This window comes from Mobula hypostoma, chromosome 7, assembly GCF_963921235.1.
Source record: "Mobula hypostoma chromosome 7, sMobHyp1.1, whole genome shotgun sequence".
Taxonomy (NCBI): Eukaryota; Metazoa; Chordata; class Chondrichthyes; order Myliobatiformes; family Myliobatidae; genus Mobula; species Mobula hypostoma.
Genome location: NC_086103.1, coordinates 53542921 through 53567136, shown reverse-complemented (window position 1 = coordinate 53567136; position 24216 = coordinate 53542921). Strand labels below are relative to the sequence as shown.

The window sequence follows — 24216 nt, the reverse complement described above, 5'->3', positions numbered from 1 at the left end:
CAGCAAGAACCTGCTGCACTATGGATCTGCCTGTGGGATTCATTTGTGTGATGTAGTCTAGAAATCACTGGCTGAGCTCAATCAAATAAGCTTGAGATGTCTTTCATCTGCAGAGAATCCTGAATTTGTTAGCATTTACCTAATGCTCAAGATAGCACTAAACTGCTGTGTCTGCTGAAGTTGCATTTCAGACTTAGTTATTTTCAAGGGTTTTTTTCTTCCAGGTACATAGGGATGGCTTTGGGGACAGAGGGGAGATATGGGTTAGGGGCAGGAATGTAGGGGAAATTGAAGGACATGCAGTAGTTTAAGCCTTGGCTCCACTTATAAAGGTTGTAGTCAGATGTTAGGCTGGAAGACCAGTGAGAACATTTAGGGTCCCGTCATCAGCAAGACCAGAGTTCAAGGCCAGGAGATTGGGCCCTCATTTAGGGTCCTCATTTGTGATCATCTGCGAGTCCAAGGACAATACCGAAGATTGAAGCACAAAGGTTGATTGAAAGTCCAGTTTGAAGCCCAAAGGTCAATTCAAGGACCAGATTGAAGTCCAAAGTTCAATCAGAGGTCTGGTTCAAAGCCCCAAGGTCAATTGGAGGTCTGAATCAAAGGTCCAAGGTCAATTGGAGGTCTGGATCGAAGTCTGAAGATTGATCAGAGGTCTGGATCAAAGCCCAAAAGTCAATCAAAGTCAAGGCTTGATGGCCAAACCCCTGAGTCTGTGAATCTCTGCAAATCTGCTGGGGAAGTCGGGGCTCAGTTTCTGCAAATCCATGAATCCACTACAGACGGGAGGCCAAAGACAGCCTGTCCAGGGGTTAGAGGGCTGTGTATGTGAATGGGAGGGAGGTTTGTTTCACGGTTGTTGCTTGTGTTCTGTGTCGTTCTGCTGAACATTATGGGCATGCTTTGTTGGCACTGGAATGTGTGGTGACACTTATGGGCTGCGCCCAGCATATCCTTGGGTACATTGGTTTTTAACGCAAACAATGCCTTTCACTGTATACTTGTATGTTTTGATGTATGTACATGTAATAAATAAATCTGAATCTGAAAAAGTATTGCTAAAGTACCATCAAAGCTAGACTGATGTAACATTATTTTGCTCAAATAATATAAATTAAATGATAACAAACATAGAATTACAGTTAACAAACATTCACAATTTCATAAAGTAAAACAGTGGAACAATGAAAGTACATGTTCAAAATGAGAAAGGCAAAGAGTAGACTATTATATAAGGTAGATAAATATTTAAAACCTAATTTTGAATTTGTATTTAAAAGCTTCAACCATTTACTTAATAAACTTCAATTACCTGCATCAATGACATTCTAGCGAATAGCTTACTATTTCTGTAAACTTGAATGTAAAATCAATAACCCTAAAGCTGTGACCTTGCATTTCGAAGAATTCAAGAACTGTCTAACTGTGAGAGTCAGATAAAGGGTGGTTAGTTTAAATTGGCTGAATGAGATACCAGGCTCGGCATGCGATCCTTTAAAGGCACTGTGAGGAAATAACCACAGAATGAAAGTTCTTTGCATATGGTGAGCATAAATTATATATTAAATAATCATAATTTCATTAAACTGCTGTGAATTGTTCTAATGCCATAAGCATTGCGTAATATTACATAAGATTGATGGCACAGAAACATGTCATTCAACTCACAGTTTAAGCTCCTCTTCAGTTTCTTCCAATCTTTCCTCAGCAAAGTCGAACAGCCCAATCTTCAGTTCCCTTCATGCCTATATTTTTGCCCAGCCTTCCCTTTTTTTATATTATTTTCTTCAATCACGCACTGCGCTATTGAGCACCAGCTTCCTAAAACTTTTTGGCAACAATGTGTCTTTTCTGAAATCCTGATGAAGTTTGTGTGAGATTCTTTATATTGTTATATACTGGTTTTGCTTTACCCTAGAAAGTAAAAAACAATCAGTGTCTATTCTGCACAAGCTCTTCATAATTTTAAAAACTTAGTTTTTTTAAAAATTGAGTCATGACCCTCTTTATGTCCAGATATGTACAGTCAAAAAACACTACAGCACAGAAATAGGCCCTTTAGCCCATCTAATCTGTGCTGAACCATTCATTTGCCTAGTCCCATCAACCTATACCCAAATCATAGCCCTCTCATTCATGTACCTATCCAAATTTCTTTTAAATGTTGAAGTCCACCCCACATCTACCATTTGTGGGATGAAGACAGAAACGGGTGAATTTACTATGGGGAAGTGTTTGTCAAATCTATTCAGGAAAGTTGCTTTAATCAGTACATAGAAGTCCCAACTAGAGAGAGTGTGATACAAGATCTCCTATTAAGGAATGAGACAGGGCAGGTGACACACTGTGCAGGGAAACACTTTGCTCTAGTGATCATAATGCCATTAGTAATCATGGAAAGGAATAGGTCTGGTCCTCAGTTTGAGATCCTAAATTGGAGAACAGCTAATGTTGATGATATCAGACAGGATCTAGCAAGTGTAGATTGGGATAGATTATTTTCTGGCAAAGGTGCACTTGGTAAACGGAAGGCCTACAGAAGTGAAATTTTGTGAGTAGAGAGTTTGTATGTTCCTGTCAGAATAAAGGGCAAGGATGAGAAGTTTATGGACCCTTGGTTTTTGAGGGATATTGAAGCCCTAGTTAAGAAAAAAGGAGGTGCATTCAGGTATAGGCAGGCAGGAACAAATGAGGTACTTGAGGAGTATAAGAAATGCGAGAGAACACTTAGGAAGTAAATCAGGGCTAAAAAAAACCACGGAACTGCTCTAGCAGACAAAGTGAAGGGAGTCCTAAGGCTTCTACAGATATATTAAGGGCAAAAGGCTAGTGAGAGACAAAATTGGTCCTATGGTCCGCAGCTCACCTCTTCTCCCCGCTACCCTCTGAGCCACAGATCCAGACTCAGTGCCAGAGACGTGCTCTCTGTGGCTTTTCCCTGGTAGGTAATTCCCCTAACATGGTTGGGATACCTTATAAAAATCCTTTGAAAATCTAGTTAAATTAATGTCTTACTCTCCCAGTCACCACCTCTAAGCATTTATTTGACCAATAGGGAAACATTACTGTAGTCCTTTGAACATTTAGGTAAACTACATACAGTATATCTCCTGTAATACAATGGCTTACTGTCTGTGACCTCCTCTAAAAATTCATTAAAGATGGTCCAGGAAGATATCCCTTTGGAAATACATGCTGACTATTCATTATTATAGGTTTTTATCTTAAGATGTTATTCCATTCTCTTTTTTAGAAAGTATTTCAATATTTTCTCTGCCACCTGTTATCTAACCGCCTTATAATTCTCTGGACACATTATACCCTTAAATAGGTTTTATTTGCAAAAGAAGTGAAACATTTTTTATGATTAAATAACACTGAATCAATGATTAATAAATAGGTTTTACAAATTCGGATACATTTCGAAATTATTTGCTACTAAATTTAAATTTTGGCTATTTTGCTTCAATCTACTTTTAATGCTTTTTCATGATACTGAGATTATTCAATAATATTTAATGTAGTTGTAGCTAAAGAAGTATATTTGCCATTATATCTGGAACAAAATCCTTGTCTCATCACTACCATCAGGGAGGATGTACAGGAGCCTGAGAGGGCACACTCAGCATTCTTAGGAACTTCTTCCCTTCAGCCTTTACATTTTTGAATGGTCTGTGAACACTACCTCACTATTCCTCTTTTGTTCTATTTATTTATTGTAACTTGACGTGATTCTTTCACTGCATTGCTGCCACAAAATGACAAATTTCACAACATATGTCAGTAATAATAAACCTGAGAATGAAAATCAGGGAACATTTTTGTTAGTATGTAACTCTTACTAGAACCATAGATTAGACCAGAGTTTGTCAACTGGGGTTCTGCAGAACCCTAGGGTTCTGCGAGAAGGTACAAGGGCTACCGTGAGAGATCATAATTAAAATAAATAAACATTGTGTTTTGAACTTTGTGCAATGCACAATGCTAGCGCTTGCAGAGGTGGGCAGTGACCAAGTTGCCCTGTTAGCAATCTGGTTGGAGGTCTCCAAGCCCAGTATCTTACTGACATTGAGTGCCAGGTTGTGGCTGCGGCACCACTCCACTAGTTGGCATATCTCACTCCTGTACACCCTCTCATCACCACCTGAGATTCTACCAACAATGGTTGTATCGTCAGCAAATTTATAGATGGTATTTGAGCTATGCTTAGCCACACAGTCATGTGTATATAGAGAGTAGAGCAATGTGCTAAGCACACACCCCTGAGGTGCGCCAGTGTTAATCATCAACGAGGAGGATATGTTATCACTAATCTGCACAGATTGTGGTCTTCCAGTTAGGAAGTCGAGGATCCAATTGCAGAAGGAGGTACAGAGGCCCAGGTTCTGCAACTTCTCAAACAGGATAGTGGGAATGATGGTATTAAATGCTGAGCTATAGTCGATGAACAGCATCCTGACGTAGGTGTTTGTGTTGTCCAGGTGGTCTAAAGCCATGCGGAGAGCCATTGAGATTGTGTCTGCCATTGACCTATTGTGGCAATAGGCAAATTGCAATGGGTCCAGGTCCTTGCTGAGGCAGAAGTTCAGTCTAGTCATGACCAACCTCTCAAAGCATTTCATCACTGTCGATGTGAGTGCTACCAGGTGATAGTCATTAAGGCAGCCCACATTATTCTTCTTAGGCACTGGTATAATTGTTGCATTTTGCTGAGTGCTATGAAGGTGAAGAATGACTGCAGAAACTAGCCTACTTAGGAAACATTTTCCATCATATGAACCAGTTGAACAAGTCTCTGCAAGGCCCTGGAGAAAATGTTTGATTTCAAGTGACAAGATTCTTGGATTTAAAAGGAAATGGAATCTTTGGAAAAATCATGTCGGATGTTGCAAGTTGAATCTTGATATTTTTCCGCTGCTGCTTGGGGTTGAGCATGAGGATGGATATCAGAAAGACTTGAGACTTATTGAAAATTACCTGGAGAAACTGCAGAGCAAAATTAAATAGTTTTTTCTTCCATTTCAACACGTGTATAACTGGGTGAAGGACTTTTTCTCTGAATCTGCTCAGCTGGGGAACTTGAACTTGAGAGAAGAGGAAGAACTTTGTGAGCTGCAGTCTGATTGTGCTCTCAAGAAAAAAATTTACTGACCTGTCCCTGGACAAGTTCTGGATTTCTGTGAAAGAATAAAGTATCCTGCCATTCATAAGAAAGCAATGAACATTTTTGCTGCAGTTTCAAATTTTTACATGTGTGAGCAAGATTTTTCTTGTTTAATGAACATGAAGAGAAAGGATAGAAATTGTCTCATTTCAGTTGAAGGTGAAATCCATGTGTGCTTATGTCGAGTTCAACCCAGAATTGAGTACTTGTGCTACAAAAATGAACAGAGGTTTCACATGCTAGATGTATATTTGAACTTGATCATGTCACTTAGTAAGAAAATGTTTTTTTCAAAGTCTTGTCTAAAATTGTGTCTTAGGCTACATTTTCATTCATATTGCTTTGGCTTATGGTTTTTAGTCACTTTACTATTCAACATTGTCAATAAATTTTCATGTTGTAAACAGCATTAATTAAAATCAATATACAACCTTTATTTAAATTCAATTTACCAAGCTTACCTTTAGAAAAATTAAATCCCATTTTGGCTTAGGCCAGCTATTTAACAGATATTTATTATGTTTGCCTTATGAGTTTTTAAAATTTATGAAGGGCTAAGAAAGAGATTAATTTCAAGAAAGGTAAGTTAAGTTTAACTACCTGTTTTTTTTTCAAAAAAGGTTGGTTAAAAATTCATCCTCTGCTCAAAAGAACATTGGCAATTATTTTTGGATTATTTTATCTACAATCTACTGATCGTGCTAACGCAGTGTGAGCCATAGATATAATAATTTTTACTCAGGGGTTCCTGGAGACCTGAAAATTATTTCAAGAGTTCCTCTAGGGCAAAAAGTTTGAGAAAGGCTGGGTTAGTTTATTTAAAAATGAATTACCAAACCACATTGCCAAATATTGTTTGCAAATTGTTCAGTACCACTGAATGACTGTTTGATAATGTGCTGAAGAAATATGTTGCAAGCTATTACCAGATAGATGCTTAGATGTTTCCCTGGAGTTTTAAATAAGGGAAGAAACACACTTAACAAAAAAGGCTGATGGTGTATCAAATGGATAGTGTAGTAATTTAGAATATTGTTTTTCCTTCTGTCACCTGGCATCAAAGCAAGCCTAAGAGCAAGGATTTCTTCTCTCTGTCAATCATCCAAAAAAGTTTTGAAGCCAACTCATTGATTTAGAATGAAGAAGATTTTTCAGGACATGCACAAAGAAATTTCTTGATCATTTTGCCTTCCATCAAGGAATGAAGTAATATTTCACCTGCTTCTGGGAAAAGGCAGGGGACGATTGGAACTGTGATACTTTGAAACCATCACTTTATTAACCACAAGATAAATTAGTTTAACATGATCAAGGAAAGACACTGGTGAATATCAATGGTAAGAGTTATTGTCAACAATTTCAGTGATTAATTACAGATTAATTGTACAGTAAATCAGTTATGGGACAATGAAAACTGTTGAGGTAATAGATAATGAGATAAAAATTAGACATATTTCTTTAAAAGGGAAATATTTCATTGCTGACAAAGAAAATAAAAGACAAAATACAACAGGAAATACTTTATGACCGGTGCAGCAGTACAAGAAACCAGGTTACCACCACCTTCTTGAGGGTAATTAAAGATGGGCAATCAGACACAGGTTCAGCCTATGAAGCCCTTGTCCTTTAGTTGAATACAAAAAAAAGATGCATGTTCCATAATTCACTCCTTAGACAACATTCCCTTTTCTGACTTAAGATGAAAGGAAGATTATTGAGGAAACACTGGAAAGTCAACAGCACTTCAAGAAACTCCACCCATGATGTCCTGGGGATGTATGAATGGCTTTAAATCCCCACAGCTATCTTCCTTCAAGCAAGTATAACTCCAACCACTGGAATCCTTTCCTCCTGATAGCAACTGCTCTCAGTTTAACCAGTCACGTTCAGTCAAATGCTACTTAATACTCGGGGCAGGAATTTTTGCCTCATCTCTGGGATTCATCTCCTTGTTGAACATTTGGACCAAAGTTGACATAAGCTGAGTGATTCTGGCAAAAAAAACAAACTCCTCAGTGGTCAGCAGGTTGTTTGTGAGTTCTCTGTGCTTGGGAGGACTATTGATATAATTCCATCATAGAACTGATTGAACTTCAAGTAACTGGATTGAATTTGACTTTTCCACTCTGTCAGGTAGACTGCACTGGAACAGACTGGCAAATCTTCACTTCTGTAGTTGGCTATCATCTGATCTCAAAGTCTTTGTTTTAACATCATTGCTCTTGGGTATTCCTTAATATCACAATAAGCATTTCAAAGGATTACAAGGACTTTGAAGTACATTTATAAAAGAATGTATAAATTATACACCTTGAGATTTGTTTGCTTGCAGGCCGCCACAAATCAAGAAACCTGAAATAACCCAATAAAATAAATACCAACACCCAATGTGCAGAGAAAGGGGAAAAAAACACAAATCATGCAAACAGTACAATTGAGCAACAACATTCTGAATGAAAATGAGTCCTTAGACCCAACTCCTGGAGCAGCCCAGAGAAGGCCCAAGCTTTGGTATCAGTTCTTCATATTAGTAGGATGGATAGATGTTAGCAGGGGTGCCTTCATAGCCATGGAGAGAGGAGTGAACATCATAGGAGAGTGAATGAAGTCAGCTCCGATCCCGATGTCCTGTCTTTACAGTATATCGTTTCAGTTGTTCAAACAGTGTATCGTACCTCACACTAGAACCCAGGCACTGCAGCAGCAAAGGGCTCCGGACCTAGAACATGCCGCCCAATGGCTCACTGTAGGCTCACATTTCGCCAGTCAGAAAAGGTTTTATTAGTTATGTTTTTAGTTGAATTTATTGCCTTTTAAACTACCAGTGATCTGTCACACATGTTCAGTGGTGCCATCTTAAACCAGAAATGCAGCAACTTAACTGCGAACCCACTTCTGAGGAACTAGATAGTTTTACTTCTGTAAACTATCTGAGGAAGAAACCATGGTGGATTATCTCTTCAGCTCTTTGACGGAAAATGATTAGATATTCTTCGGCCTAATCTGCAGCACTAACAGGCAAGGTTCCATCATCATTATGAATGAAAATATTATTGAGATGTAGTTGTTCACTATGTGTTGTGTCGTATGATGTGGATGATCATGGTCCTTCCATGATCATGACTGATCTTGGCAAATTTTTCTACAGAAGTGGCTTGCCACAACCACCTTCTGGGCAGTGTCTTTACAAGACGGGTGACCCCAGCCATCATCAATACTCTTAAGAGGTTGTCTGTCTGGCATCAATGGTCGCATAACCAAGGCTTCTGATATGCAGCAGCTGCTCATACGGCCACCCCCCACCTGCTCCCATGGCTTCATTTGGCCTTGATCAGGGTCTAAGCAGGTGCTACACCTTGCCCTAAGGTGACCTGCATGCTAGCAATGGGAAGGGGCGCCTTACTCTTCCTTTGCAAGAGATGTATCTTCACCCTGTCACCCCTGAGAGGTGGTAGGGTAGTTATTTTTCCACAAGAACAGATAGAAATTTTTATCTGATCGACTGACTATGGTATTTTTCATTTCTGTCTATTACATACTGTTTTTACTATTTAGCACACTTTGTTGTAGCTTTTCCAGCAAGGCATGTTATTTTTATGTGGTGATAGTCCTGGCATGGGTTTCTGCCCTTCTCATTGAACCATGGCTGATCCTGTGGATAGATTGTCAAGGTAGGCTGAGGGATATACCTGAACATATCACTCAGTCTAGCACAACTTGTAGTGGTGTACATTTCTGCTGCTGATGGTTCATAGCACTTTATAGATGCACAGGTTAGGGTGGTTAGGCATGTTTTGCACCTATCTCATTACACACAAATTTAATGCCAGACAAGGCAATTGTAAGCATCCTAATAGGACTTTAGTGGTTATGATTCATCTGCTACAGAAAGATTTTTGAAAATGAGGTCAAATGAGCTGGTCCCATCTTTTGGTTCACCCTGTCACACACCCCGTCTGGTAGCTTTAACTGTCAAGGTTTGGTGAGTAGTGATGCTCCCAAGCCACTGTTAGTGATGAACTCTGACGTTCTCTGGTCTCAGTGCATTCAAGGACTTTTCTATTTTCAGTGTTTCTTTCACAATTCATTTTCACAATGGAATGTTGGTTTGTTAGCGCAAAGAGGTTTTATTCCCCATGTTTATTCTCAACATGAACTACTGTGGAGATGGAGCTAATGTTGTGGATCTTTAGGCTACACCCTCCCCCACTCCTTTTGCCACTGTGCCACCACCTGGCTGGAGGATCCATTATGCCAGAGAGAGATGGGATGTTCCAGGGGATTGTCAGAGAGGAATCTGGCTACTTGTATGTAAGGTATCATCCTGCAAATACAACAATGAATGATCTGTGGAATGATTCTTCCAATTTTTACACTAGTCTCCAATTGTTTGAGAAATATTTATTAAAGTTGACTAGCAAAATTTTGCTTTGTCAAGGCCTTTTGTTCTGTTTGGTTTTATCTTTTTCGTAATATTTTAAAATAGTAGTCATTGTACAATTCTGAGCATTTCCATCAGTTTTTCAGAAAATTCTTTGTCTTTATTTCAGATTTCAACAACTGCAGCTTTTTGAGTTTCATTTACTGTTACATCCTTCCTTTACAATGGGAACAAATGTTTGTAAACGGTAAAGTCAGAGGTACTTTTGTTTAATTACATTGATTTGAGTTTTTTTTAAGTTGTACTGTCATTCTATTTCCTTTGTAAAATTATTTTAAAATGTACGAATATTTTTCATATTATCAGTTTTTTAAATGTTTTTAGATATTTGAGAATTCCATTCATTCATTTGTTCATCATGAACCATTTAGTGAGTGGGTTAGTAACTAGAGGTCAAAAATTCAACATTGTAGGGAAAAACGTTTCAAGACAAGATAACATTTTGTTCTACATTTAAGGAGATACTGTGATCCCAAGTATTTTAGTGGAAAAGGTGCTAGGATTCTATAAATGGAAGGTGGGCTGAACTTCTACAGCTGTACTCAGACACTAGGTGGTTTTTGTTTGGAATCTGAGACATCAGCCATCAGAAGTTACATGATGGATGGGTCTACACTTGATATTGGTTTAGGTTTCTTATTTTCACATGTAAAAAGATAAAGTGAAAAGTGCATCTTGCAGACTGTTCATACACATCAGGTCAATGAAACACAGTCATTGAGGTAGAACAAAGTAACAAAACTGATTAAGATATATAAAGAAGTGAAGTGCGGCTAAACAATAAACTGCAAGATCATAATAAGAAGATTTTGAGGTCAAGAGTCCATCTTATCATACAAGAAGTCCACCAGGAGTCTGATAAGAGTGGGATACAAACTGTCATAAAGCATAAGACATAGGTGTAGAATCAGGCCATTCGGCCCATCATGTCCACTCCGCCATTCCATCATGACCAATTCATTATCTCTCTCAGCCTCATTCTCCTACCTTCTTCCCATAACTTTTGATGCTTTAATTAATCAAGGACCTATCAACCTCTAAATATTCAAGATTCATTTATTATCAAAGAGTGTATAAATTATACAACCTTGAGATTTGCTTGCTTGCAGATAGCCACTAAGAAATATGAAGGAACTAAGTTAAAGAAAAAGAAGAAGAAAAATAAAAATCCAACACTTGATGTGCAAGAGAAGAAAAAAATCATGCATACAAAATATACACAAAGACCTGGCCTGCTCAGCCATCTGTGGCAATGAATTCCACGTACTCACCACTCACCACCCTCTGACTAAAGAAAAAATCCCTCATCTCTATTCTAAAATGGATGTCCCTCTATTCTGAGGCTGTGCCCGCTGGTCCTAGACTCCCTTACTATAGGAAACATTCTCTCCACATCCACTCTCTCTAGGCCTTTCAATATTCGATAGGTTTCAATGAGATCCCCACACCCAATCTTCTACACTCTAGTGAGTACAGGCCCAGAGCCATCAAATGCTCCTCATATGTTAACCCTTTCATTCCTGGAATCATTCATGTGAACATCCTCTGGACTCTGTCTAATGCCAGCACATCTTTCCTAACATCAGAGAAACAATACTGCCCATAATGGTCCAAGTGCAGTCTGACTAATGCCTTACAAAGCCTCAGCATTAGGTCCTTGCTTTTGTATTCTAGACCTCTCAAAATTAATGCTAACATTGTATTTGCATTCCTTACTCAACCTGCACGTTAACATTTAGGGAACCCTGCACAAGGTCTCCCAAGACCCTTTCCATACTTATTTTTAAATTTTCTCCCCATATAGAAAATAATCCACCCCTTTATTCCTTCTACAAAAGCGCAAGACCATGCACTTCCCTACACCATTTTCCATATACCGCTTCTTTGCCCATTCTTCCAATCTAAGTCCTTCTGCAGACACTCTGCTTCTCAACATTATCTGTCTCTCCACCTGTCTTCGTACTGTTTGCAAACATGACCACAAAGCCGTCAATTCTTGCATCCAAGTCAGTGACAAATAACGTGAAAAAAGCAGTTCCAAGACTGACCCCGGTGGCATACCACTAGTCACAGGCAGGCAACCAGAAATGGCCCCCCTTATACGGACTCTTTGCCTCCTGCTAGTCAGTCAATCTTTTTTCCATGAGAGTATCCTTTCTTCTGCCTCCCTCTGTTCTTAAAGAGTGTAATGACATTTGAAATTTTCCTGCTCTCCAGATCCATTCCAGAATTTAATGATTCTGGAAAGACCATTACTAATGCCCCCCACAATCTCTTCAGATACCTCTTTCAGAATCCTGGGGTGTAGTCCATCTGGTTCAGGTGACTTATCTACCTTCAGACCTTTCAGCTTCCCCAATACCTTCTCCTTGGTAATAGCAATGAGACTTACTCCTGACCCCCGACACTCTCGCATTTCTGGCATTCTGCTTGTGTCTTCCACAGTGAAGACTGATGCAAAATTCTTAAGAAGTTGATCTGCCATTTATTTGTCACCTCTCCCACCCCGCCTCTCCAGTGTCGTTTTCTAGCAATCCACTCTTGGCTCCCTTTTACTCTTTATACATTACATCTGAAAAAAAAACTTTTTGTATCCTTTTTTATATTATTGGCTAGCTTATCTTCGTATTTAATCTTTTCTCTCATTATGGTTTTTTAAGTTGTTTTCTGTTAGTTTTTAAAAGCTTCCCAATCCTCAAACTTCCCACTAATTTTTGCTATAATATAAGGCCTTCACTTTTGCTTTTATGCTGTCTTTGACTTCCCTTGACAGCCTCAGTTGCCTCACCCTCCCTTTACAATACTTCTTCATCTTTGGTATGTATCTATCCGGCACCTTCCGAATTGCCCCCTTCTCTCTTGTATTTTGACTTATTTGCCAGCTGCTCACATCTCTAAAATGGCTCCCATCACCTACTTCTGCACCCCAGAGGCATAACTAGTTGATGAGTATATTCAACTAAGAAATCTGAATCCTATCTATAAATAATCAATGTAATAACCTAGAGAATTGTTAGTATTGCATGTAACATGCATGTCTATTAGTAGTCATCAGTCATTGTGAGCTAAAACTCCCAACATCTGTCTCTCCAGATGTAATTAAATAAACTTCATTTTCACCAACTGAAGTGTTCACCGGTACTGAATAGTTGCCAGATGTGGTAATGAGAACATGAATGGGCATGCTAATGACTTTTCTCATTTGTCAATATAATTTAATTTTACTTCTCAAACACTACCATCTTGTTTCTTTAAAAGAGTGCAAATTCAATGTTTTTTAATTGACTTGTTAATGGATTTCCCTGGCCTTATTTTATTATAGAAAATTATAAACTTTAGAAAGTTCAAACCATTACTTTGAAAAGGCAAAATTATTTTTGCTTTCTTTTAGTTACATGACATAAAAAGTCAAATGGTTTGAATGATGAACCGATTTCAGTTTTAATGGTGCAGAAATCGCTTAATTTCTTTTCCAGGTCATGATAGCATGCCTAAATTAATGGAGGAAAGAAAAGTATTGCAGAAAAATCAAGCCATTTCTTTGCGATTCCTAAAAAAACATTTTTTCCCCAAACTGTACAGGAAAGTAGCAATGTTTTTGCTTTGCTCATGGATCTCTTAAACTAGTATAATGTTAACTTATTGCCCATTCTCACCTACTATTAGACTTCGATGGATCATTTCTGAACTGCTGCGGTTTTATACTAATATCCGTAAGTGGGGTAAGGTATTTTACACACTGACAATTAAAGTGCAGTTATATATGTTTGAAGCTGGATGTTGAATGACTTTGACTCAGAGGTAATGGTGTTACCATTATATTTTTTCCCTAATGGTGTCATGCATGGTCTGTTAAGTGTTGTTAATAAAAGATCAATGACCAGGTCAATATTCAGCTCATTGACAAGGACATTGAAGAATGTTTATCCTGGATAATGTTGGGTTTCTTGATTCTTATTACGGTTGTTCTCATTTAAGTGAATGGTGAACATTCCATTCACATTCCTAATGGGTTAAATCTTTATTTGAATTTCCTTATACAAGACGGCATTTGAGTAAATCTGCACTGCATGTTTCCTGAACTCTTATTATTCTTTTCAGAATTTGGAGCTAAACCTACACAACATGGCTTTATTTAACCTTTATATTAGCTCGTCCTTCCTACTTTTTCTCTGTTGTACATTTTACATAATGAGTCTGGAGTAAACTACACTTCCACATTACTTGATAGACCCCACTTAATGTTACGTGCTTTGAATCAGAACATTTTCTGTTTGATTATGTGCATTGTAATGATAACCATCAATGTTATGTATGCTTTCAGTGATTTCATAAAATTATGCAGGAAATCTGAAAGTCTAATTCAATATCATGCTAACATCTGAGAAAAAAAACAATCCTTATTTTGTTTAAGTACTGTAAAGAGCACTTAGGAATATGAATTTTAAGAGAAACTCTCCACAATATAAAGACGTTCCAGTGACCAGGACTATGGAAGAACTAATGTCAAGACATCTTTTCTACTAACCCACAAAGCCAAATGGGTCTTGGTTTTATTAGAGATTTGAAAAAAAAGAGCAATCTTTCTGTATTGTGTTCCTTCAGTACTCAATTGATATGTGTATCCAAATAACAGTCAATAATGAACTCTGATCATTATTGAATTGTATTATAAGACCATAAGACAATAAGATAGAGGAGAAGAATTAGGCCATTTGGCCCATCGAGTCTGCTGTGCCATTTCATCTTGGCTGATGCAATATTCCTTTCAGCCCTAATCTCCTGCCTCCTCCCCATATCCCTTCATGCCCTGACCAATAAAGAACCTATCAACCTCTGCCTTAAATATAACCTCTGCCTCCACAGCTGCCTGTGACAGTGAATTCCACAAATTCACATCTCTCTGGCTAAAGAAATTCCTCCTCATCTCCGTTCTAAAGGACATCCTTCTACTCTAAGGTTGTGGCCTTAGACTCTCCCACCATAGGAAACATCTGCTTCATATCCACTCTATCAAGGCCTTTCACCACTCTATAGATTTCAATTAGGTCACCCCTCATTCTTCTGAATTCTAGTGAATACAGAGCCAGAGCCATCAAATGCTCTTCATGAACCTCCTTTGAACTCTGTCCAGTTTTAGCATATTCTTAAACTGCTCACAATACTCCAAGTAAGGCCTCACCAGTGCTTAATAAAGTGTCAATGTTACATCCTTGCATTCCTCACCACAGACTCAACCTGTAAATTAACCTTTAGGGAATCCTGCACAAGGATTCCCAAGTCCCTTTGTGCCTTTTTTTTGTATTTTCTCTCTTTTTAGAAAATAATCAACCCTTTTATTCCTCCTACCAAAGTGCATGACCATACACTTCCTGATACTATATTCTATTAGCCACTTCTTTGCCCATTCTCCTAATCTGTCTAAGTCCTTCTGTAGCCTCTCTACTTCCTCAAAACTATGTGCCCCTCCAGCTATCTTCCTATCATCTGAAACTTTGCAACAAAGCCATCAATACCACCATCCAAATCCATCAATACCATCATCCAAATCATTGACATATAACAAAAAAAAGTATCAATCCCAACACAGAACCTTGTGGAACACCACCAGTCACTAGTAGCCAATCAGAAAAGGCTCCCTTTATTCCCACTCTTTACCTCCTGCCAATCAGCTACTACATTATCCATGCTAATTTTTTTTTCTGTAATACCACAGACTCATAGCTTGTTAAGCAATCCAATGTGTGGCATCTTGTCAAAGGCCTTCTGTAAATCCAAGTATACAACATCACTGATTCTCCTTTGTCTATCCTGCTTGTTATTTCTTCAAAGAACTCAAACAGTTTTCTCAGGCAAGATTTCTCCTTGAGGAAACCATGCTGACTACAGCTTATTTTATCATGTACCTCCAAGTACCCTGAGACCTCATCCTTAATAATCGACTCCAACATCTTCCCAACCACTACGGTCAGATTAACTGGCCTATAGTTTCCTTTCTTCTGCCTCTCTCTTTTCTTAAAGAGTGGAGTGACATTTGCAATTTTCCTGTCTTCCGGAACCATTTCAGAATCTAGTGATTCTTGAAAGATCATTACTAAAGCCTCCACAATCTTTTCTGCCACCCCTTTTAGAACCCTGGTTTGTACACCATCTTGTCTAGGTGACTTATCTACCTTTAGACCTTTCAGTTTCCCAAGAACCTCCTCTCTAATAATGGTAACTTCACTCACTTCATGACCCCATACACCTGGAACTTCCACCGTACTGCTGGTGTCTTCCACTGTGAAAAATGATGCAATATACCTATTCCGTTTATCTGCCGTTTCTTTGTCCCTCATTACTACCTCTCCAACATTATTTTCTAGCAGTCTTGCCTCTCTTTAATATTATTGGCTAGTTTACTTTCATATTCCATCTTTACCTTCTTAATGACTTTTTTAGTTGCCTTTGTTGGTTTTTAAGGACTTCCCACTACTTTCTGCTGTATTTTATGCCCTCTCTTTGGCTTTTTTGTTGGCGTTGGCTTTGTCTTTGGCAGGGGTGGTACCATACAGAAAAATGGCTTAGGGTCGACAGAGGTCATAAGCTACTTAGACAGAGAGGGTTTCTGCTACATTAATAGCTGCACTGCTTAAAAATATCATAGTGCCTTGGATTTTAATTATTATTTTCTTAGTAGTATGTTTCACTGACAATAATGTTGGCATAGCTCTGATAGGATATTAGGCCAAATTATAACCCTCTGTTATCTGTTCCACTGGTTTCTAAAACTATATGCAAAATTAATTTTACTTGCTTAAACTCACTACCAAAAATCATGAATATTGCAAAGCTATATTAGTAAAGTGTGGTTTGGCTGTGTTTAGTTTTAAAAGCTACATTTAGCTATGAAAAGTTTTACTTGGCACTTAGATAATCGCTGTATATTTTAGTTTTACTTGTAGGTGGCATTTGAACTATTTTTTTTAAGGGCCTTACTATTTGAAGAATCTCTATAGTTTGTAAGAAGAAAAATACACAGAAAAAAACAAACTCTTAGGATGTAAGGTATAAAAGCTTGTAAAAATCAAGTTAATGTTGCACGTACACCACTAAATGGCTTTAAAGGTGAGGACAAACATTTAAAATAATGACCAGGAACAAATATTAGACAGCTAGGAGTAATGAATTAAAGTAAAGTGGAACCGAAGGGCCAGATACACTTTATTACTGAGCACTCAGCTTTGTGGCAGGGACGTAACTCAATGCTAGTAATTTGAATGTGATTACTAAACTTAATTGATAAGAACATAGGAAACAGGAGCAGGAGTACAGTAGTTCATTTAGCTACCTGACCCTGCTTTGCCATTTGAGAAGATCATAGCCGATATATTTCAAAACAATTTGCATGCCTTATCTCCAATCGCTCAGTTCTTTTAATATCCAGAAGCCTATATAATTTATAATTGCAGTACAATTGCAGTAATTCATCATTACTATATTATTAAATCTTCTGGCAATGAAGGCCAACATATCAACATCTGTGTCTGTTCTCTCTGTGATTCCCTTGTCTGTTCATCTCTCTCTGTGGATTTCCCTCCTGACATTTACCCCTGCAAGAAGAAGAAGCACAGCACAAGTCCATTCATCTCTTCCTTCACTTCCACCAGTCCTTCCAAGTGAGGCTACACTTCATCTGCATGTCTGTTGGGGTTATCGATTGTATCTTCTGCTCCTGGTGCAGCCTCCACTACATCAGTGAGACACAATGTAGATTCGGGGTCTGTTTAATCAAACACCTTCACTCTGACTGCAATAGGCAGGATTTTCTGGTGGCCAACCACTTTAATTCCAATCCCCATTCAAATTCTGACATGTCGGTCCTTGGTCTCCTCTACTGCAATGATGAGACTACTCTCAGTTTGGAGGGGCAACGTCTTATATTCTGTCTGGGTAGCCTCCAACTTGATGGAATGAACATTGATTTTTCTAACTTACATTATTTTTCCCCTTCCCCCTTCTCTCTTTGTCCATTCCCCACTCTGGCTACCCTATTACCTCTTCTACTCTCCTCACCTATCTATCACCTCCCCTGGTGCCCCTCCTCCTTCCTTTCTTCCATGGTCCACTCACCTCTCAGATTATTTCTTCTTCAGTTCTTTACCATTTCATCTATCACATCCCAGCTTCTCACTTCATCCTCCCTCCCACGCCTACCTGCCTTCCAACTCACCTGGTTTCACTTATCACCTTCTAGCTTGCAATACTTACTCTCCCCCACCTTCTTATTCTGGCTTCTTCTCCCTTCCATTCTAGTCCTAATGAAGGGTCTTGGCCCAAAACGTTGACAGCTTGATCCTTTCCACAGATGCTGCCTGACCGCCTGAGTTCCTCCAGCATTGTGTATGAGTTACTCTGGGATTTCCAGCATTTGCAGAATCTTTTGTGTTTACCTGGTGGAAATACTTTTGTTTTCCTTGCTCATCTCTGGGCAAAATTTCTGTACCTCCTTGCCCACCAGCACTTTGAAAATATATTACAACAGATCCAGAAGGCAATTACTCACCAACGTCACAAGGACAATTATTTAATGATGATTCTCCGCCATACCCACATTCCTTAAGTAAATAAAAGTCAAGGAGAAACAATATTCTCCTTTTGTCGCAGTCACCAATCCTACCTTCCCTCTGCTACTGATCACTACCTGCTCGGGTATTATTTCTAAATGCAGGCACAGAATCAGACTTGCAGTATTACCTCTGTTTTATATGACATGGAATTTGTTGTTTTGCTGCAGCAGTACAGTACAAAGAAATAAATTACTATAAATTGTAAAAAGCAGGATTAATGAGATTGTGTTGGTGGATTGTCCAGAAATCTGATGGCGGAGGGGAAGAAGCCATTTTTGAATTGTTCTGCATGAGCCTCAGGCTCCTATACCTCCTCCCTGATGGTAGTAACGAGAAGAAGTGAGGATCCTTAACGACAGATGCAACCTTCTTGAGGGAACACCTTTTGAAGATGTCCTCAAGGATGGGGAAGGTTGTGCCCATGATGGAGCTGCCTAAATCTGTAACCCTTAGTATCCTCTTGCAATCCAGTGCATTGAAGATTCCATACAAGGCTGTAATGCAACCAGTCAGAATATGCTCCACCATACATCTATAGAAATTTGCAAGGTTCTTCGGTGACATTCCAGATCTATTTAAATTCCCAATGAAGTAGAGCTGCTTGCATGCCTTCTTCATGATTGCATCAATGTGTTGGGCCCAGGACAGGTCCTCCAAGATGTTGACACCCAGGAACTTAAAGCTGCTCACACTTACCATGCTAACGCATCAATGAAGACTGTATGTTTTCCCAACTTCCCCTTCCTGAATTCCACAATGAATTTTTTGGTCTTGCTGACACTGAGGGCAAGGTTAATAGTTAAACCACATTTATCCTTCATTTTGAGTTTGATCAGGTCAATAAATTCCCAAAATCATTACAGCCTGGATCCAAACAAGGACAAAAGAACTGCATTTAAGAACATAAGAATATAAGATATAGGAACAGGAGTAGGACATCTGGCCCATTGAGCCTGTTCTACCAATTAACAACATCTGGCCATGGATTCCCACTTCCCATTCCCAAAGAAGATATTTTTCCAAGGCTGCCTCTACTCTCATGATGTGGCCAAATGCAGAATGGTGAAGCAACACCTTGTATTCCATTTGGGTAGTCTCAACCCTGATGGTATCAACATCAATTTCTCTAACTTGTGGTAACTACTCTGCTCTCTTCCACACTACTACCTCTCCCCCAATTTTGTTTTCCCTCATTCTGGTAATGTTTTAATCCCTTCTCTTCCCTCCTCCCCCCGCCCCCCCGGCTTCTCCTCCCTACTGTCATGACCTGGCCGTATCTTCCCCTCCCCTTCTCTTCCCCCCCAATCTCCTCCCCTGCTGTCATGACCCGCCTCAGTTCCCCATTTCCTTCCCTTTAATCCATACTCTGCTGGCCTCTCCTTCAGCCCTTTACATCTACTATCCACTATCACCTCTTCATTTCCCACATCACTTCCTTTGATCCCATTTTCTTTCCACCCACCCATCTGCCATTCCTCTCACCTGAACTCAACTATCACCTGCCAGCTTGTACTCCACCACCCTCCCCCACCCCAACATCTTCTTATTCTGGCTTGTACTCTCTTCCTTTCCAGTCTAGTGAAGGGTCTCGATCTGAAATATTGAATGTTTTTTACCCTCCATAGTTGCTCCCTGACTTGTTGAGTTCCTCCTGCATTTTGTGTGTGTCACTCTATTGCTAATTATGTTGCATGTAGCTACATGTACAAATACATGGTGATTAGCAAAAGTCAATGTGGTTTTGTGAAAGGAAAAATATTTTTGACCAAGTTATTGATCTTTGAGGAAGTAACAGGTGCTGTGTTAAAGAGGGCTTGGAACTTGAACAATGTTTATATTTCTGGAAGGTATTCAATAAGCTGCTGCACTGAATAATGACTCATGGTGTAGGAGTTAATACACTGGCATGGATAGAAAATTGGCAGGCAAACAGGAAATGAAAAGTAGGCGTAAATTGATGTGTTTCTTTTGTTTGGCAATATATAATGACTGGCGTGCTGCAGGGATTGGTTTTGGGGCTAATCCTTTTACAATGACATTAATAACTTAAAATACAGGCACCCATGGTATAGTTGCTTAACACAAAGATAAATACATTGTTAAGAGGGCATAAGGAGACCCTAAAAGGATGCAAGTAGATTTTATAACTGGCTAACAATTTAGCTAAAGGAATATAATGTGAAATTGTTCAATTTGACAGAACAACAGGAAAAAAGCTTGTTACTTAAATGCTTGAAGATTGCACAGCTCTGACATACAGAGTGATCTGTATGTCCTAGTGCAATATTCACAGACTCATATAGGTATAAAAAGTAATTAAGAATGTCAAAAAAAAATCTTATTGTTTGTTGTTACAGGAATTAAATATAAAATTAGGAGATTATACTTCATTTACATAGGACACTAGTAAGACCACATTGGATTACAGTACTGTGTACATATTGGTTTCCTTGATAAGTAAAGACATTAATAGCTTCAACCAGTTCATATAATGTTTACTAGACTAATACCTAGAATGAGTGTGGTATCTTATGAAGAATGATTGGTCACGCTAGGGTGGAATTTAGAATAGTGTCTTTGAACATTTTAAATCAGAAGGTTGATAGGTACTTAATAAGCAAATGGTTGGAGAGTAATGCAGAGTTGAGGTTTCAATCATATTAGTCAGTCTCAAACTTGTTATATGACACAACAGGCTCAAAGTGTTGAGTGGACCATTCCTGTTCCTAACTTATCTCCTCATATTTGGAATTTGTCAGTAAAATACGCATAAAGCAAGACCTTGGCAACAATCAGACATGAGGTAATAAGAGACTGGAAACATTTGGGCCCTACACATGTCAGGGAAGGTCCATTTCCATCTGGAAGGAAACAAGTAGCATGTCAACACATAATTTTTCCTCTTAGGCCGCATGCCATGACCTATACTCAGTTAAACTCCCACAGGTTAATTGTGCCTTGCAATTCCAGCTCATGTGGTATATTGCTCTCCAATTTCTCCTCTAATGCATTTCATGGTCTTCAAATAAAATGTGAATGGCTCTTTTTAAATATTTCTCATTTTCAGCATGTGTAATGCCTTTCTTTTCAGGTAGACATTGCACAATCTAATGTTAACTAATTGGAATTTGATGATCTATTCGTACCAGTATCAATGTGACACCATTAAAATTTAAATGTTCAAATTTAAATCCATAATGAGAAGACTATTATTTCTGAAAATGACTTACTTCAACTGAATTGCTAACATTATCAGCATCTTTAGAGATGATCATTTCTATTCTATTTTTAAATTTTATTTTCTATCCAATAAAATGTAGTTAGGGATTTAGAAGACTGCAGCTCATTTAGCTTAATAAAGGATTGCAGTTGACAATCATGTAGGATATCCTGAGCTTGTAAATAAGTTGAATTCTAATTTTTTGCATTGGTTAATTTTGATTCTGAATTCTTGCTGTAATGAACAGGAAATTATCTCGTATTTTCTGATGCATTATATGTATTCAGTGACTGTTCAAGTATGTTTTGTTCTTCCAGGTTCTGCATTGCCAGCGGAAGTGGCCCTGTATACTGGTGTTGCAGCAGTAGCTGTATGCCTCACATTATTGCTTGTTGTCATAATACTTGTGTATCGAAAGAAACAGCAGGACTTCGATTCTGATGTCACTGACTCCTCAATTTTAACAGCGGGATTCCAACCTGTGAACATTAAAACGCCTAAGCAAGGTTAGTTATTACAGTTTTCTCCCAGAAAAGATTTTTTGAAAAACTTTACAATTGGGAAAATATAAGGAAGCAAAACACAAAATAAGTTAAGAGGACAAGTATAAACGAATCGGTGTAATATCCTAAATTCAGTATAAATACTCAATCCTTTCCTATCCTGACTGCACAGATCTTCCTGCTACTTGTTCAGGTGTATCAATTAGCCAGTAGAGCATATCAGAAACAGAACTTGAAGAATTCTAAGATTTTCTCCGAAATGGAAGTCTTTGACATTTTTATTTATTTTCACGATGTCTACATCAATGACAGCTTCTGCATTTTTGCCTATGTCAATCCCATTGAGAGGGATAATAAGTCTGCCCCTTGAACTCTGATACTCTCCATGTTGTTGCCACTTTACTCAGTTAATAAATTAGCAAGTTTACAATCATAGAGATACAACTAGAGAGAGATTTGGAATGATATAAGCCCAATCCATTGAAAGTGGTTAGAATATATTATTTTAATTTTAGAGATACATCTGGAAGAGGCCCTTCTGGCCATTCAAACAATGCCACCTAGTAATCCCTGATTTAAACCTAGCCTAATCATGGGATAAATTCCAGTGACCAATTAACCTACTAACTAGTATCTCTTTGGACTCTGGGAGGAAACCAGAACACCCAGAGAAAACCAACGCATTCTATGGGGAGGATGTACGAACTCCTTACAGAGGTCACCGGGATTGATCTCCGAACTCCAACGCTCCGAGCTGTAATAGTGTTGCGCTGACTGCTATGTTACGGTGGCTCCCAAATATGGGGCCCCAGGCTTCATTAGTAAAAGCAAAGAGCACAAGAGAAAAAAAAGACATTATGAACATTGATACAGAAGTTTTGCTTCCAATTCTGGTCACCACATTGTAGGATGGATGTAAAAGTTTTAGAAAATCTGCGGAGATTACCAAAATGATCTCACAGATGAGTCTTTAATTAAATATTAGGTAAGGGAAGATGAGGTTATTCTCTGTGGAATAAATAAAATTGTAAAAGTTCTAATAAATGTATTAAAATATAGGTAGAGTAGATAGAACTAAACTAATTCTATTAGATGAGGGGTTAATAATCAGGGGATGCAGAATGAAGACTACTGGCAAATAACCTAAACTAACATTTTTTATTTTACATGGCTAGTGGTGAGAATCTGTAGTGACTGCCAGGAATAACAGTGGATATAGATTCAATTGTAGCATTCAAAAGGAAACTGGCTAAGTATCCAAAAAGAAAAAAAAAACATGAGGGCAATGGAGAAAATCCAGTACAGGATTGGCATTCTGTCTTTGTCCCTGCTTTGTAATTCTGTGATTACATATAGTCTCAAAGCTGTTCCATAAAACCTTTGCAAGAACAAAGTATTGTGTTTTTTAATTTGCATTTCAAACTTCAATTTATCAAAAATGCTTATTCTGATGAACCAAGCAACAACTTTAGATTATGTGGTCTTGCTCGGGTGCCCAGCCTTATGTTCAGTGATACCAAATGTATTGGTGGGTTAAGTGGATCATTATGGCTGATTTAACAATCTTGTACTTTTTTTTAATATATTTACATATATTAGTTAAGAACTTTTTCTAAAGACTGAATTACTAAATTTTAAATAAATCAGTAAAGACCTAAGATCCAGTCGATAATCATATCATTTGCCCTGATTGGTCTACCTTGGAAACTTACCTGTTGCCGGAGACGTTGGATAGTTCTGGAAATCAATTTTCTCAACTGTATGTGAAATAGAAGCAATGATTGATATCTCTGTTTCAAAATGCAAGTATAACGTGAAGTATGGTAACGTTATTACCATGCCTAGATTTCTACAGAGAATTTGGCTATCTATTCGTATGTAAACATTGTTCATACAATTAGGGTGGCATTGTAGCGTAGCGGTTAGTGTCACACCTTATAGAGCCAGCGTCTCAGCTTCAATAAATGCTGCTATCTATAAAGAGTTTGTACTTTCTTCCTGAAACAGCATGGATTCCTCTGGGTGCTCTGCTTTCCTCTCACATTCCAGAGATGTATGGGTTGATAGATTAATTGGCCATGTGGATGTATTTGGGCCATTGGACCAGAAGGGTCTGTTACTGTACTGTATCTCAAAATAACTAATTAAATAAATACATTTTACAGACCACCATTCTATGTGATTTAATTGGTTCACTGCTCATCTGAATGATTATGCCCAAATTTCTAATAATTAAAATGTTTGAATCAAGATGTATGCAGGGATAATTCTGAGAA

The 24216-nt window shown here is 38.3% G+C and overlaps 1 protein-coding gene across 6 annotated transcripts in view; it reads left to right on the top strand.

Moving 5' to 3' along the window:
• Positions 1–24216, top strand: part of unc5a (unc-5 netrin receptor A) — a 613315-nt gene that overhangs the window by 493181 nt on the left and 95918 nt on the right. For all 6 annotated transcript variants that reach the window (XM_063053439.1, XM_063053436.1, XM_063053437.1 and 3 more), the window contains one exon: positions 21755–21943. In XM_063053439.1, coding sequence (XP_062909509.1) covers positions 21755–21943 — 189 coding nt within the window. The remainder of the gene's footprint in view (positions 1–21754; positions 21944–24216) is intronic.